This window comes from Epinephelus lanceolatus, chromosome 10 (genome assembly GCF_041903045.1).
Source record: "Epinephelus lanceolatus isolate andai-2023 chromosome 10, ASM4190304v1, whole genome shotgun sequence".
NCBI classification, from domain to species: domain Eukaryota; kingdom Metazoa; phylum Chordata; class Actinopteri; order Perciformes; family Serranidae; genus Epinephelus; species Epinephelus lanceolatus.
In genome coordinates this window covers 14385069-14402694 of record NC_135743.1, presented here as the reverse complement: position 1 = coordinate 14402694, position 17626 = coordinate 14385069, and the positions used below count along the sequence as shown (strand labels likewise).

The 17626-nt window shown below is 38.8% G+C and overlaps 2 protein-coding genes across 4 annotated transcripts; both read right to left on the bottom strand.

The window, feature by feature from the left end:
• Nucleotides 1–191: 191 nt before the first annotated feature.
• rpl18 (ribosomal protein L18) lies at nucleotides 192–5810 on the bottom strand. Its single transcript, XM_033641033.2, has 7 exons — nucleotides 5689–5810; nucleotides 4927–5013; nucleotides 4694–4801; nucleotides 3839–3937; nucleotides 3565–3688; nucleotides 1736–1805; nucleotides 192–326 (listed from the first exon to the last, which is right to left on the bottom strand). The coding sequence occupies exons 1-7, from the start codon at nucleotides 5689–5691 to the stop codon at nucleotides 251–253; spliced, it is 567 nt and encodes a 188-aa protein (XP_033496924.2). The 5' UTR covers nucleotides 5692–5810; the 3' UTR covers nucleotides 192–250.
• Nucleotides 5811–7261: 1451 nt separating this feature from the next.
• On the bottom strand, nucleotides 7262–11308 carry LOC117266289 (mpv17-like protein). Of its 3 annotated transcripts, none has more exons than XM_033641401.2 (6): nucleotides 11226–11308; nucleotides 10804–10995; nucleotides 10224–10567; nucleotides 8329–8399; nucleotides 8210–8239; nucleotides 7262–8084 (listed from the first exon to the last, which is right to left on the bottom strand). In XM_033641401.2, exons 3-6 carry the CDS (start codon nucleotides 10555–10557, stop codon nucleotides 7965–7967), a joined length of 555 nt encoding a protein of 184 aa, XP_033497292.1. In that variant the 5' UTR covers nucleotides 10558–10567; nucleotides 10804–10995; nucleotides 11226–11308; the 3' UTR covers nucleotides 7262–7964. The 3 variants fall into 3 exon arrangements, with proteins under 3 accessions (XP_033497292.1, XP_033497293.1, XP_033497296.1); XM_033641402.2 differs by having other exon boundaries at nucleotides 10804–11087; nucleotides 11226–11299; XM_033641405.2 differs by lacking the exons at nucleotides 10804–10995; nucleotides 11226–11308 and adding an exon at nucleotides 10712–10794.
• Between the last annotated feature and the right edge of the window lie 6318 nt (nucleotides 11309–17626).

The window sequence follows — 17626 nt, the reverse complement described above, 5'->3', positions numbered from 1 at the left end:
TGATCAAACGAGTCTTCACTTAAGGTTTACTGTAAAACCCCAGGGTGGACAGGAAATAAGGGGAAAGGTTCTTAGCTGTTTTAGCTTCATCCTGGTCCTCTCCTGTGAAGCGTGTAATCTTCTGTTTAAGTTCACCACAAATGACATTGATTTGCAAGGGTGTGCAGGCAGTGCAATGAAACAAAAGACAATTCATTTTGTACAGTCTCTCTTTATTTGTATCAGATTGCATGGAAAACAAAGACACAAACTAGTTCTTGTAGCCACGGCTGGCTCTGCGACCACGGGCTCTCTCGAACTTCCTGCCCTTGGAGCGGATGTAGGGCCTGGAGAAGAGAATGAATAATTTAGTATAAAATGTTGGCGTCACAAATCCAACCATACATCTTACGTCTGCTTTGTTGTTACGGTAATATTCTCTACACCAATGCTGCTCTAATGACTGCAAAGCTTGTACTCACTTTCACTAAATTGGTTTGAGAGTCATTAAAGGCAACAATTTTCCCTCATTCCAGACTGCCACTACTCATTTAGAGATTTTTGTCTTCTGACAAAGCACTGATTGTATCTCTCTTGTACAAAGGAGCTTAATGGCATTGGTTTCTTGCGCTCAAAACCTGTTACCAACAACTCTTAATTAAAGAGCACTTGTAGCAGGAATTTTCCCTGAGGTATGGTACCATATAGATTATTACTGAAACAGGTCACAGCACGCTGTTTGGATCCTCTTGTGCAATCACACCTGTCATATATGGAAATAAGTGCTGGAGTTTCTTGTTTCAATATACATATTTCTGGCATATTTACTCAGCCAAATGCCAAAGGACATTTTTAGGTGTCACAAAATTAAAGCACAGGTGTAAATTATAAAATTAATAATAACTGAAATTCATTTAGCTGCTTAAATTTCAAGATGCTGGTATTGCGTATGCTGGCTTACTATAATGAAGTCACTGTTAATGTTATTCCTGTGCTTTTCCTACCAATGCAAGTAAAAATGTCTACTGTGGGAACACCAGTTATTTCCGAGATATATCTACCTTTCTCCACAAACTACACTGTAACTCTGTATAAAAAGGGATTCACAAGAGGAGCTAAATATTCTTTTAAATACACCATTTTCTTGGTGAACTGCCGGAATTTAACAGGAATGCAACAGGTTTTCCTGACAAATATAAGTCAATTTTAACTTTGGTCTCACAGGCATTTTACTCGTTGAACATGGGTTTGGTCCTGTGCTTCAGGAACAAAGTGAAAATTTGTGTTAAAAGTTACACCTGTTTCTTTCAATGAAATGATTACTTGATTCTTCAGACAAGTAATTCAATAGGGAAAGATATTGCTGCCCAGGCAATATAACATCTGATCTAATCTTAATTTATCAAATTCAATCTAATTTATATTCCATATTATCTTAAGTGTCATCTAAGTGTTTGGTTACTACCAGTTAGAGTCTGCTAAACAAATGTGGTGTATAATGATGTGTGACAGAAAAAAATAGCTGCAGACAGTGAATGCTGAATGTGTAATGAAACAATATTCCATTGTCAAATCTACACACACCCACTTCTCAAAGTATTATTTTCTTAAGTAACCACTGTTCTCTATTTGGGCCAATTTGGTTGCCTGGATTGGACTGATCAAAAACTAGAACAGCTAACTAATTTGTTGTGACAGCCTTTCTTTACATTTTGTTCTGTTGACAACAGTACCAACACATCAGCTGTATACATACTTGGTGTGGCTGTGAGGAGTTCCAGGGGCTTTTCCAAAGTGCCTGTACACCTCTCTGCCTTTACGGGGTCCTAAAGAACAAACAAATGGGTCAGATTAAACAAAAAAACATTACTAACAAAAGTGTTCACACTCACATTCATACACTGAATTCTCACATACCCCATTTTGCACAATCGTATCTGCTTGTGGCAGAGATTACATTAAGTACAAGCTGCTCAAATTATAGTTTAGACTTAACTAAATAGTGGCTGAGTGACTGTTTATCTTGTGTTACAGTTCAGGTAAATAAACTTAATAGAGTCTGAAGTAAAGTTGAGAGTTTTACATTATTAATGACCTTCCAGAGATTTGCCCCTTCATGCCGTTCATTACTTATTTATTTACTGTTTTAACTTGCGGCATGATGAATTGCAGGTTTAGCAATTTAGCACAACTTTTTTTATCTGGCTGGCCACATGAAAGAAGCACATAGATGTCCAGACTGAACAGTGTATAAGTGAAAAAGTAATGTATGAGCTTCCTTGTGTTTACAGGCCAGTATTTTTTTAAATTTGTTTGTTGCCAAAAAAAAAAAAAAAAAAAAAAAGTGGTCTTATAGCACATACCAGACGAGGATTAATAAATGCTCCGAAAACCAGCACTATCATCAGCACTTGTTGCCGGCAGTTTTAGCATTTTGGTAATACTTTCACCTTAAAGGTAAGCCTGTCATAGAAAGTTTAGCACTGTGATAACTGGTTCATTAAACCTGACAAATTCAGGCAAACAGGATTCAACGAATAAAACAAAACTTCTACATAATGAAGTATATATCTAGTGATAAACTGCCAACAATTAGACCAAAATTTGATAAGTACCTGCTTTTCTATTACATGCAGTATTCTTATGTAATTATTACGATATTACCACAGACCAAGTATCCTCACAAGTGCCTCTGTAAGGCCCAGACACACCAAACCAACGTCCAAGAACAAGAGGCAGTGAAAGCCAACGCCTTGTGCCACCTGTGTCTCAGCCAGAAAGCTGCACCTGAACACACTGTGAAGACTACAGCCGACAGCCAACTACCACGTATATTCTGCCAGACCTGAGAGGAAATAACGCTCCACGGCAGCAGTCTGTATGTCACTAAAAAGAGAAATCTGAAGACTGACAAGACGGATTCAAGAAGCTAGTTCGCCAGTTAGGACATTAATAACACAGCCCAATGTTAAAAGAACAAGGATATTGAATGTGTGCCATTCAACAATAACAAAAATGTATGAGCTGTTTCAGCTAAAGAGCTTAATGGCATACGTTTATTTTGATCTCAAGCCCTCTTGACTTCAATGACTAAACCTCATTTCCGTTTCCATTCTTGTGCGCCGAGTTGAACTGCCAATCACAGTGACTGGATTGGACTAGGATGTCAAACGCTCCAAGATGGCTCAACTTTGACACACGGCTGACTGTCGGCTCGATGTGTCAGGGCCCTTAAATCAACTAAAGCATGCCCATGTAAAACTACAACAGATTTGTAGACTAAAGGCAGATCTCAAACAACTTTATATGCAAAGAGAAAAATACACTGTCTCACATCCCTGCAGACAACTACATTAAGTGCCTACTTTGAGTTTCATTTAACATGAGTAGCCCTAATGGCAACCCTGACTGCTATGCTCAACTGACTATGCAACAGGACAATATTTGTAACTCATGTGAACTTGACTTGGCGGCCACCTTGATGACCATAGTTCCCCCAGCACCAGTTGGACAGTAACTACTTGCATCATCTAGTCCAACTGCATCATAGTATCAGAATTTGGATGTAACTTCATGTTTGGTTACCTGACAGCAGCACTGTGCCCTGTCCTTTGGGAGCAGCCATGGCCAGCTGGTCAAAGGTCATCACCTGACCGCCTGCCTTCAGGATCCTGCGACGGGCACCATCAGTTACCCTCAGAGCGCAGATCTGTGGGAAAACAAACAGGACATTGAGACTATCTCAGAGACAACATTACAGGAAAACCCTCCGTGGACTAAATTATATATTTATGGAGGAAACAAAAGTCAACAGTGCCATACAGTGAATTCTGCCATTCCAAAAAAAAGGAAGAGTTACCTTGAGCTTGGGAATTTCCTGAATCCTGACATCATCAGTGACAGATCCCACAACAACAGCGATTCTGTTCTCACGGCCAGGCATCTTCATCTTACGGATCTGGTTGTGATGGAAGCAAAGTCAGCCAGTCAGTCAGTCAACCAACAACATGGATAACACGCATTCAGCATTAGGACTTCTAACTTTCCCTAGTCTGTAAGCTTTTCTAAGAATGGTAGTGAATGGGCGACAGTGTGCAAGCAGTTTGGCTGCATGACATGGATAACATGGCGTTTACAATTACATCTAATTCAACCCCCAGATGAACTTCCTTAGATCATATTAGATACATTTCAAATATTAATCTTGAGATGCAAAATAAATAGATCCAAATTGGGATAAACACAGACAAGGTTTCTATTCAAATTTGTCAACCCAATCTGAGCTACATTACAAAATTCACAGCCACTGGAAAGCTTACCACCACATCAATACAACTTTCCTTTATCCAACCTTTGAAACATCTACTGACACAGAGCACTGACTTAACACAAATGCTCGCTCTTATTCCAGTTACAAATTCTGTATAACTCACTGCACAAAACTCATTAGATCATTTTCACCTTAGTTCACATGAGGTCAGGGAGTCTGTAGCACTAAAAACTCTGACAGCCGAAAATCTTACTGTTATTCAATGACAACTAAGATTCAACTAAATCTTAAATGACATCAACCGATGCCAACACTGACCTATAAGTCTACTTGGCAAAATATGCATTTCTGTCTCCAAACACAACACGCTATTCATTACAACTGGCTCAACAGTACACACTTTTAATAAAAGCAAAAAAAAGGAATCATTGGTGATGGACTGACCAGGCGAGAGATGGAGATGGGAGGCCTGTTGGTCCTGCTCATGAAGAGCCTCCTCAGGACGACCTTGTTGAAGGGAGCATTAGAGCGGCGGGCCAGGAACCTGTACAACTGAAACAACCAAGCAGAATGGTCAAGTCAGAATTTTTTTTTAATCACATTTTGATTTGATTAAGATCACAGATATAAGTGATATTATTCCATAAAGTAAATCATACTGTGTAAATATATCTTACCTTAACCAGGAGCCTCAGGTAGATATCCTGGCTCTTTGGCTCCTTCCTGTGCACCTTACGGTCCTTGTTGTGTCTGATGTCGACTCCCTTGAAGAATAAACAGTCACATTAATACAATATTTCAGAGTAATACATTAACAAGCAGCTCTTATCTATTAAACCTTCAGCAACCAGTGTACCACTGACAACAGCAAAGCGCCATTGCCCATCTTACGTTGTACATTACAGCCCATCACTCTCTAGCAACACTTGATACAACGTCTAAATTTAAGCATAATACATGTTACTAATTACAGCAGACACTTCCAATTAATTGTATAAACGAGCAGCCCTCCGTGTACTGTTGGTACAGGCCGGTTCACACGTTGACACTACACAGCTAACTGCTACACGAGCGACATAGCAAACAAGCTAACACTCTAAAGTATGGCTATATTTGACATTTAAAACTACATGTTAGCTTTGGGGAAATACACTTAATGGTTTATAATAATATTCCGCATTCTGACCCGCTTCCAAGGGTCATTTCTGACCAACCTCAAGGCGTAAAGCGGCTGCCTTATCGGCACTACACTGGCATCAAAGAGGGTAAGCTAATATCATTTACATGGTCCTATAACACGAAATCATGACATGGCTGTAACATACATCATGTTTAAAACAAGTAGACGTTGCAATTAACAATAGAGGATGCTTTAATTCAGAGGATGGTCGTGGATAGTCAAACTATCATGTTTAACATTTTCAGCTAGCAGCACCTACCATCTTGGACTCAGAGCGAAAAGGGAAAAGGAAGAGCCGAGGTCTCGCGATAAACAATGCGCTGAAATCTCGGGCCTCTGATTGGTTAGAGAGCACGCGCTTCCTGCAGGACGAAGTTAAGACAGCTGCGATGATTCAAGATGGCGCCTCCGGTGGTGAAGACGGAGATAAGGTTCTTAGTTTATTACTCGGGTAATGGATCGGCATATTTATCTTTATTTTATTAACTTGAATTGTCTGTTTAATTATCACCGAATAAAAACACTAAACATAAGCACGCTTTATAAGTCTTGTAATCAATATGCTGGCTGAGTTTAATAGGCTATAAATAAATATAAATTCACCAACAAAACACTTTTCTCCATTTGTTATAACTAATAATGTGAGCAGAACTTCACGAGTATATTGTTTTTTAATTTCTTCACTCTTTATCCATTTTTATTTTCAATTCTTTATAGTCTACATATAGATATATTTTATTAATATTTTGATATTTGTCATCATTTTCTAAACCTGTTTATCTTAAGATTCTTACTATAAATTATGAAATGTACTGTACTGTAACACCAATCTGTTTAATGTATCCAAATATTTTAAAGAATAATGTGTCATCTCTAATTCTCTATCAGCACCAGCACAGAAGGAAGACTGGGAAGACTGGACTTTAACTTTAATAATTCCATACCGCAATTACTATGACATAATAATATTGCCTCATAAAATAACAGCCACTATTTAATTTTACTCAAAACGCCTCATTATGCAACAAAGCCATCATTTGGTAACATTTAGATATCTGATCTCATACAGGCTACAGTATAATCTGATGTAATTCATATTTATTTATATTGTTTTTAATCTGGAGTTGGGCAACAAAAAAAAAGAGCCTGTAACTTTATCGCTCATTTAGCAGTTGAACTGTTCAGCTATTTATGTCAGAGTGTGTAGGCTTAACATACTGAACTATATAGCAATAGTGTTTTGATATATAACAGTTCCCTCTTTGGGACAGCTGCCTAGAGAAAACGTCTCTCACCTCTTGCTCTGTTTAATAATAATGTATGTATTTCACGTGGGATTAAAATATTGCAGTACTCAGCCCCTCAGCAGCAGCAGAGCTGGAGCCTGTTTGGTTCTCAAATTCAGTGGCTATAAAACCGTCTTTATTCATAATTAGATTGTTGCTGTGGGCTATTCTTTAGTGACAAAGGGAGGATTGAAGGCATGGGCGGATTGTCAGACAATGAGCCCCTGGGCGAGATATGCCACAGGCCTCACCACCTCTCCCACACAGGAGCAAGACACATGGTAATTTTGCCTTTTTTGTTGTTGTTTTGCATCTCTTGGTAAAAATTATACATCTTCATCTTCATTTTGGGTCTCTTTGTGGTTCCTTTGCATCTCTTTGTGATCTTTTTTTGTCTCTTTTTGGTCATTCTGAGTCTCTTTCTGGTTGGTACGTGTTAATATGAATTACATTTTGCAAGTGAAGGCCAGAGGGGCCCTGACACTTTGGGCCATCTGACCTGTGCCCAGTAGGCCAACAAAAATATAAATAAAGCTGGGGAAGGTCTTGCTTTTTAACTTTAATGTATTCCTAATCAGATGGACAGATTTTCAAACTCCTTATACTGCAGTAAATAACATTTTGTAACACACAACCACACACAGTGTAGTACAATAAATGCATACTATTCTTGCCACAATATTGCGAGACGTACCAAAAAATATGAAGTTTCAAGGTGTTAATGCCAAAAGCAGCTATTTGCAAAATTATACAGTTTGTATCCTGATAAAACATTTGAAAATAGAATAAAAACAACAAATAAAATTATCTAAACAACACCCATTTTACATTTATTGGTTAAAAAACGTATGACAACATCAAGTTATTGCAGTGTATGAGGCACTGAAACTGTGGCAGTTACAGTAAATGAGGATTTAACGGCTCAGTTGTTCTCTGTTTTCTGAGGAAAAGATTACACCCACATGAATAACAGAGGGATTAAACTCTATTGCATCATTGTAATTCGCATTTGGATACAGTAGTGTGTTTGGAGATGGGGAAGTTGAAACTCATCACAGCTGAACAAAAACCGATGTGGGCTAATCAGCTGATTCACAGAGACGTGACCTTTAGCTTATTTAGGAATCCTCCTTTGTTTTCTCAGTAAATGTAATGACTGTGCAACTGAATTCTTCCCTTAAATAAGCCTTTTCTAACGTCACAGACAGTCAGTACAAAAACTTGCATCACTGAGTCGAGGATCTCATGTTTATTCCAGTTTGTGGCCGCTCTGCTGCCTGAGGTGACACAAGAAGATGGTGAAAGTCAGTGCGATGCCTCCCACAAATGCTGTCCGAGCCACAGGGGGGACGAAGGCAAAGTTCACAGCCTGAGACGGTGGAAGAGACAGAAAAATGTGTCATTCTGCATCTGTGCATGTGCAGCATGTGTACGTGTCTGTGAATCTGTAGCCAGTAAGTGGCTGATGATGGGATGAATACAAGAATGCCTCACCTGCATCGTTGACCAGTATACCACTCCGGTCTAAAGAGAGGAACAGAGGATAGATTTATGGACAGACTGAAATGTTTAATACATGGCATTTTAGGAATAAAATTAGGGGCAACGTGTACCTTGTAAGATGTCCAGAATTTCTGCCTCCAGTCTCCAAGCGGGTCATCTTTGTTTTCCAGTAAGCTTAAACCTGAAACGTAGACGTGGCTGTTATATGACTGACTGATGCTTTGATGGATCCATCATCAGGAACATGAGTGGATTATTGAACAGGCCTGCTGGGCACAGGCCAAGGGGCCCAAAGCGTCAGGGGTCCCCTGGCCTCCACTTGCAATTTGTCACTCAAATTACCACGCACCAACCAGGAGGACTCAAAATGACCACAAAGAGACACAAAATAACTACAAAAAGGGTAAGCAATCAAGAACAGACACAAAAGAGACATGAGGCAACCACAAGGAGACACAAAATGACTAGAGAGCGACATAAAACCACTAAAAAAAGACACAACAAATGACTGCAATAAGACATAAAAATTACATGAAAGACAAGCAAACAACTACAAAAAGACACAAAGACTCATAAAACCACAAAATGATGCATAATGACTACAATGAGACACAAACCCAGCACAAAGCCTTTGTGGCACGAACAGTCTGAATTTATTATAGCTACACTGTTAACGGTTGTGTGTTTCAAAATGACATTTATTGCGATAATGGTTTTTAAAATCTCTCCATCTGATTAGTGACCGTATGAAAATTAAAATGCAAGACATTCCCCATCTTTATTTATATTTTTGTTGGCCAACATGTACCAGCCAGAAAGAGACTCAGAATGATCACAAAGAGATGCAAAGGAACTGCAAAGAGACACAAAATAAGTGGAAAAAAAAAAGACGCGAAACAACCACAAAGAGACACAAAACAAAGATGAAGTTGTATAACGACTACCAAGAGATGCGAAACAACAAAAACGATGCAAAACCAGCATAAAGACCATGTGTCTTGCTCGTCTGTAGGAGAGACGGAGAGGCCCTTTGCATATCTGCACCCAGGGGCCCATTGTCTCATAATCCGCCCATGATTAGAAACATGGTGTTGACTGGACATGCATCATTCAGATCCACTTTATTTTAAATATTAGTTGAGATTCCAGCATTTTTTAAAAGGCAGTTTCTATTTACACCCAGGCCTCCATAGTCAACAATGCTATTTACACCTGGGTGTACATCTCTGGGCATCCTGACGTTAATACGAACAGGTCTGTTCATCTTTTATGCAAAAGTTTTTTTACACTGTGTGAGTTTGGGAGCTCTATACATCCCAAACACTGAAAATAATAAGTCAGCTAAGTTTAAAGATAATAAGCCGACAATGACTCATACAGAACTCATTCCAGTCTCCTGTGTGAAAGTCCTGTGCTTGACCCATTTACCCACCATGTCTTACTCCCTCTGTGGACTGTCCTCGTAAATTTACCATTTTAATCTTAGAGACCTCTCTCATGCTGTCACGAGCACAAGCTTCTCTACCATGAGTAGATCCATGCTTCATTCAGTGCAGTGAGTTGGCAGGTGTAGTTCAGTAGAGAGAAAATAGTTCCTCCATAAAACTGCTCACAACAAGGTCTGTGGATTATCTTGAGTAACCAGGTCATGATTTCTAGAGAGAGACATTGCTGTTGAGTTTTTCAAATGTATTTTTTTGGTACTTTGAGCACCACAAACTGAGTGCCATCTAGTTCCATTATATTGGAGAGAAGGCAGACATCTCTACCGCTGATATCTCCATCACTCAGTCACTCACACCAAAACAATCTAGACTGATAAACAGCACTACAGGTAAGAGGAAAAAAATGTATTTTTGATTTTGGGGGGAAGTGTCCCTTTAATCACACGAAGAGGACTTTGTATATTACACCAGCTGGGTCTTTGAAGGTAAAGTAAATAAATGGGGTTAATACTTATAGTTTTGAGTAAACATGACTTAAATGGGCTTTCTGACACACTTACCGATATAAAAGGCACTGATGGTGAGAGGAGCTGCTACCAGCTGATCCACCACAACTTTCCCAGTCACTGCCTTCACTCCGCCTCCAGGCAGCATCCTCTCCAGCCAACGGAGCCAGTGGTAGTTGAAGTTGGCATGGAAACAGAAGCCGACAGTCGCCACCCGAGCCGTCTGACACCAGTCGATGCCAGCCGAGTCCTCTGATGCAGATCCTGCAGTGTGTTTCCCACCCAGCACGCTTTGTTGAATGAGGTCAGCGGAGGCAAACAGCGTTGTGTATCCCAGGACGTTACTGATGTACGGGTGAGCCCTGAACGCAGCCCAGGCCCGGTTCATGGTGAGAGATCTGATCAGAGACAAGTCATTTATAATAAAGCCACTGGGTGCTACTGCTTCATAATGCAGCATCTGTTAAGCGAGGTGAGCTTTTAAACACAGGTTCAAATGAAACAAGTACTAAGGAAATGACTTGAAAATGTGTCTCACTTACTAATAATGGTCTAAATGGTACATTGGAAATAATCACTTCTGTGTCTCAAACCACTAAGTCATGTCTTCTATCTTAGAAGCACTCAAACCTACCTTTCAGCGTAGCTCCTCTCACCCTCTCCTTATGTTTTCAAAGCCAAAGAGACACAAAACTATTTTCTGATTGGCTCTGTTGTACTAAGAGGAGGAGGAGCTGAGATGAAGGACTTCTCACCGGGTCAAAGTTCTGCCACTGTTGCAGAGAACAAGTGTGATAAGAGCTTTATCAGCCGGCTGGAGAAGAGTCTGAGAAAACACCACATGTGGAGGATGTAAAGGAAGCGTCAGACGAAGCAACAATCTGCAGCAGACTGTGGAGAGGCTGTGAGAAACACATCCTGCCAATGAATGCACATGGAGAATGATACAAGTGGCTGAAGCTTCAATAGCAGTGACTTCTTTCATGCTGTCATGTAAAAAAGAATCACTTGAGTAATTTTCCCTGACGTCTGTATGAAACAGTGAATGTCACTTACCACAGATTTCTCTCACTTGGTGAAGTGTTGAAGTTGAGACCACAGCACAGAGTTAGCTGTGCGGCTCTCTGCTCAGACGCACATGTGGTGTCACTATAAATAGACACCACTCCTGCAGCAATGCTTCCCTGCTTTGAGTCAAAGGCTGTAAGATGCACAAAATTTTTAATTTTAGTACGTTGAACTGTTGCATGAAAGAGGCCAGAAAGGTGTTCACAATAAAGGGTCTTAACAAAAGTCGAAAGCCCTGGAAAAAAAAAGCTACATGAAGAATAATACGAGATATGTGTAACACAATATACTACAACTAATTCTGCTGGAAGAATGTAGCTCAGTCTTTCAAACCCGCCATGGTAACCTAGAGGCAAACTATACCCTAAACTAAAGCTACTCTGGGACTTTGTAAGCAGGTTTCAAACAACACCTTAAGTTTTCACCTAAGGCTTAATTTCTCCTTGGCTGAGGGACTTACACAGTTGAACAGAATCCCTGAAAAGGTTTCCTTAGTTAAGGAAAAACTCAAATACTGTGCTGACAGAGATTTCACAGTGGTAAAAGTTTCCATGGTTTGTTTGCTTGGACTCACACTTGTGATGGCTGTTATCGTCTTGCAAAGTTGGCTTATAGTTGCATGAAAACATGCCATAAACATGGCAGAAGAAGAGAAGACGAGAAAACCATTTTGGTCAGATATGGTCAGAGACTCTTTATCTGATGACATAGTTTCTCTAGATGGCATTGCTCTGGCCTCTAGCACTACCGTAAGAAACCTCGGAGTAATATTAGATCAAGATTTGTCTTTTAATTCTCATTTAAAACAAACCTCACGGACTGCATTTTTTCATCTGCGTAATATTGCGAAAATTAGGCCTATCCTGACCCGAAAAGATGCAGAAAAATTGGTCCACGCTTTTGTTACCTCAAGGCTGGATTACTGTAACTCTCTATTATCAGGTAGCTCTAGTAAGTCCTTAAAAACTCTCCAGCTAATTCAGAATGCAGCAGCACGTGTACTAACAGGAACTAAGAAACGAGATCATATTTCTCCTGTTTTAGCTTCTCTGCACTGGCTCCCTGTAAAATCCAGAATTGAATTTAAAATCCTACTGTTAACTTATAAAGCTCTAAATGGTCAAGCTCCATCATATCTTAAAGAGCTCATAGTGCCATATTATCCCACCAGAACACTGCGCTCTGAGAACGCAGGGTTACTCGTGGTCCCTAAAGTCTCCAAAAGCAGATCAGGAGCCAGAGCCTTCAGCTATCAGGCTCCTCTCCTGTGGAATCATCTTCCTGTTACGGTCCGGGAGGCAGACACCGTCTCCACATTTAAGACTAGACTTAAGACTTTCCTCTTTGATAAAGCTTATAGTTAGGGCCAGCTCAGGCTTGCCCTGTACCAGCCCCTAGTTAGGCTGACTTAGGCCTAGTCTGCTGGAGGACCCCCCTATAATACACCGGGCACCTTCTCTCCTTCTCTCTCTCTCTCTCTCGTATTCTATTACTGCATCTTGCTAACTCGGCCATTCTGGATGTCACTAACTCGGCTTCTTCTCCGGAGCCTTTGTGCTCCACTGTCTCTCAGAATAACTCATACCACAGCGGTGCCTGGACAGTGTGACGTGTGTGGTTGTGCTGCTGCCGTGGTCCTGCCAGATGCCTCCTGCTGCTGCTGCTGCTGCCATCATTAGTCATTAGTCATACTTCTACTGTTATTATACACATATGACTATTGTCACACATGTATACTGCCAGATATTAATACATACTTTCAACATATTGTACCACAGTAGCCAGAACTATAACTATAATATTATTACTTTCAATAATGTTGTTGTAACCTACTGTCATTACCTGCATCTCTCTCTCTGTCTCTCTCTCTGTCTCATTGTGTCATGCGGATTACTGTTAATTTATTATGCTGATCTGTTCTGTACGACATCTATTGCACATCTGTCCGTCCTGGAAGAGGGATCCCTCCTCAGTTGCTCTTCCTGAGGTTTCTACCGGTTTTTTTCCCCATTAAAGGGTTTTTTTTGGGGAGTTTTTCCTTATCCGCTGCGAGGGTCATAAGGACAGAGGGATGTCGTATGCTGTAAAGCCCTGTGAGGCAAATTGTGATTTTTGATATTGGGCTTTATAAATAAAATTGATTGATTGATTGACTGATTGATATGAAAAGATTATACTGTTGGAGGAATGCAATCATAAAAAGCACAAACTACAAAGTAAATTTGATCCCAAATACCAGTAAGAAGGAGCAACGGAAATGAATTCAGTCAAATCTAAAGGGTAAAATCAAAACATATCCACTGTGTTCTCTTGGTTGCAGAACTGTTAGTTACTTTTCTGTTAGTTTCTTCCATTTATCACCATTAACTTGGTCATGTTGCAGTTAAGAGAGTCAGAGGTACCTTAAGGTTGGTTTTTTTTACCTTGCTTTGGTTGCTAAGGTCTTTTGTGCAACAGTCTATGGATTCCTTAAGTATAAAGAAAGAAAGAAAGAAACTGGTGTAAAGCTGATTCTCCAGAAAACAAAGGAAACATGTTTGATGGAAAAGTTGATCCATCTTTTGAGGTAAAGGCCTTCGCACGCCAGGTCCTTATTTTTCTTGCAAAACCATCACATGAAAAAAAACCAGAGCTGGTGTGCAAAGACATTTACAGGAAATATTTTGGACACAAATTGGGGAAAGTGGGTCATTTGCATTTCAGGTGATTTACAGTAACTTGGAAAAACTTCTTGATGTGTAAAAATTGGAAATCAGTTGGACCCTCAGCGGCTCCATGAAGAGATGCTACAATCCTGGCATTCATAAACTGGCCTGGAGCTATGAACTCATCCCTTGATAGGTGGTCTGTTCTGTGTTTGCTGAAATCTTTAAAACCTGAGCAAAGTGGCGTGATTTGCTTCTAAAACATGTGAAGAAGGCAACGAGCAACATTAGAAGAAATGGCCCCCAAAATAGCAAGAAATTAGATCAAAAGTTACAAAAAACATAGCAAAAAAAAAGAAAGAAAGAACAATTAAAAAACAAAAACAAACAAGGGAATGACCTTAACAATAATAATACATTTGTAAAATAATTAAAAAAATATATATATTTATGATAATTATAAATAGTTTTGTGCACATTTAAAAATTTTTTTTTTTTACAGATCTTCTAACTTCTTACAGTTTGTAGAACATTTCTTGCCAGGTTGCTCATTGCCTTTTTTCCCCATGTTTTTGAAAACAAAAATCAAACCAATTTGGTAAGGATTTAAAGGTTTATGTACTTGTGAGGGGCGTCTGAACACAGTACCAAAAAGGTGATGTCACTCCAGGTTTCAAAAGGTTTTTTGTTTGGTTGGTTTATTTTGTGTGACTGCGATGTGTCCTTTTTGGATAATGTTGGTTATTTCACTTTCTTTGTTTCATTCCAGTGTTTTTTATCTCTTTGTACATATTTGTACCTTGATATAATAGTGGGTATTAATGTCTTGTCTGATAAATGGAAAAAATCTCTATTAATAAAGTGTTTAAAAAAGAAAATGAGAATATCTCTGTACTGTTATGAGTTCTTCATGACGTACCTGTAACCAGTAACAAAAGCCATGTAGGAAGAAGAACAAGACGACATGTTAATGTGATTCTGGACGTAAGAAAACACCAAATCACACTTAAATGACAGTCAGGATGAGCTCATTTTAAATAGTAAAATGTGGAAGCAACAATTAAAAGCTGCACGTGACACTTTGATATTTAGTCCTCTGTATCTTTGTGAGACGGCCGGCCTCTCTTCGCCCACCTGCTGCCATAGATATGCAAAACTCTACATGTGGAAGGTGTGTTATTGACTCACAAAGGTCAATTAAAGCCAGTAGCAACCACCTCAGCTCTTCCCTCTGAGAATGTGATAATGAGGTCCGGAGTTTAAGCTGATCAATTAATTCCTTTTTAACTGCCTCAACTGGTGCGTTTGTGTCTGCCAGTATTTAACAAGCTGCCTTTGGTGTGGCACACAATGGAGACACGTGCATACACACACCTCCAGAGCAGTTGACTTCTCAGATAATTGCCTCTTTCTTTTCAGAGCCTCTCATCGTGTCTCACTTCCTCTCCCACTATCAGTTTGTCAAGTTGTTTTCTATTCAAGCTGCTGGAGGAGAAAAACAGGGGGAATTTGTGCATTTGCATTGAGCGCTTGTGTCACTTGACTTAATTTCCACACACACACAGACACACAATACACGCAGAGACATACATCGGCAATTAAATTACTGCACCTCTCTCTGAGGCAGCCCGCCTCCGTCAAGTCCTCAGTGCTCCTTGGTAGGAAGAGTCGAAGACACACTGCAGCCCTACGAGGAACAAGGTAAACATGACTTTATTTATTCTTTATTTTTCTATTGAGCTGAACTGAATGGAGCAAAACTAACAGCTGTTACTGTTTGTTTGTTTCTAATGCATCAATCCTCTACTGTAACACTTATGACAGGCAGTGGGCTGAGAAGTATTCAGATCTTTTATCTGAGCAAAACTAACAGTTGTAGTAAGTAGCAACAGCACCACAATGTGAAAACACTCCATTCAAAATGTTATGTAAAAGTACATTTGTATTACCAGAAAAATGTCTCCTGTTGGTGTTATATTATCATCTATGTGTATGTTATTAGATTGGTATGTCAATAATGTGTAAGCAGCGTTCTGTATTACCATGTATACTGTAATGTTGGGTAGACTGAGCCATAGCAGTGCATTGTATTTTGCAAGATCAACATGGGTTTTGTATATAAATCAATACAGCAGAGTAATGCGACGTGTTATGTGGCCATATTGTATCTAGACAGGGACTCCACAAGTTTTTGTTTTTATTATATATTTTTGTATTAATGCAACGGAAATACAAATTAAACTTTTGGTAGCCTACTTGATTAATTAATAAAATCCATTGCTTTTTTCATTCCTCTAGATACATTTTGCTGCAATACAAACGGTTTACATAAAACCTTAATTAGTAGCCGGGATATTATTTTCTTAAATCACAGAAATCAACAGTCCTATATTTTGGGACAGGCCTTTAATTCCTTTCACACAAAACTGTTGCTCAACAAAGATCAGGAAATACAATCAAACTGTTTATTTAAACCAGTATAAATATTACCTGTGTAAAAATAAGGCTTCAGATATGAAGCCTTATTTTAATTTTAATTTTTTTAATTTTAATTTTTAATTTTATCAATTATGAATCATTCATTTGATCTAGCTTTGACAGACAGCTCATCAGAGAGAGAGTTACAGCACCCAGCATACTGACACAACACGGCTTTATCCTGTTGAACACAACTTGGATGAATTTTTATGAAAAACCCTTTTGGTTCTTTTGATCTGAGGACCCTGATGGACTAAAGGAATATGAAAAACTTACAGGGTAATCCAGGAATGGACACACAATTTGAAGTAGCTGACAACCTGGTTTTATACATCTGAATAACTTCTATATAAAACAATGAACTGCTTGGCAACCAGACCAGATGTCTAATTGAGACAGGTGTTTATTTGCCAAAATGTGATGCCACACCGGACCAGTAATAGGGACTAGGCTTTTAACTGAAGTTTTATGCTAAGTGAGACGAACAGACTGAAAACGTTATCTTATTAGGTAAAACAGATGTTGACAAAGTTTTCCTTTGGGGACACAATTTTCAGTTAAAAAAAAAGGTAATAAATCGCAATATTGAGCATAACACACATACATGCGCTCACATTATATATTTCATTATATTTATTTATTTATTTATTTATTATATATACCCATGTTCATCCTCATTGTGCACAAAACCAAACAGCTTTTTCATTCTAAAACATCTACAGCATATTATACATATTTGTCTTGTTATAATATTTTTCATATTTTTACTGTATTTTTTGTATTTTCTATTCATGTCCTCGGCTGTTGCAGTACTTTGTCTTTATTTTTATTTAATCTTAATATGTTTTTTTCCAGCACCAAACACCAAGACAAATTCCTTCTAAGTGAAAAATAACTTGGTCATAAACCTTACTGTGATTCTGAACTGGTAACTACAGCTGTGAAATAAATGTAATAGTGTACAAAGTAGAACATTTTACTCTATCATGTGGCACTTTCAAATATAAAGTGGCAAAAATTTAAATAATCAAGTCCAAGTACCTAAAAATTGTAGTTAAGATGAAAGTCTCATTTGAAACTCACAACATTTTTAAACTGTATTGTTTTTTCCAAACAGAGCTGTTCTGTGCTTTCTCCTCAGATCATTAACATTGTTTTTACTCATAATATGAATAAATAAATAAATACATAAATATTAACGTTTAAATGCATGTTATCAAGGTCAATGGCTTTGAAAGAGATGATTTTCACGTCACTTGATCTGAT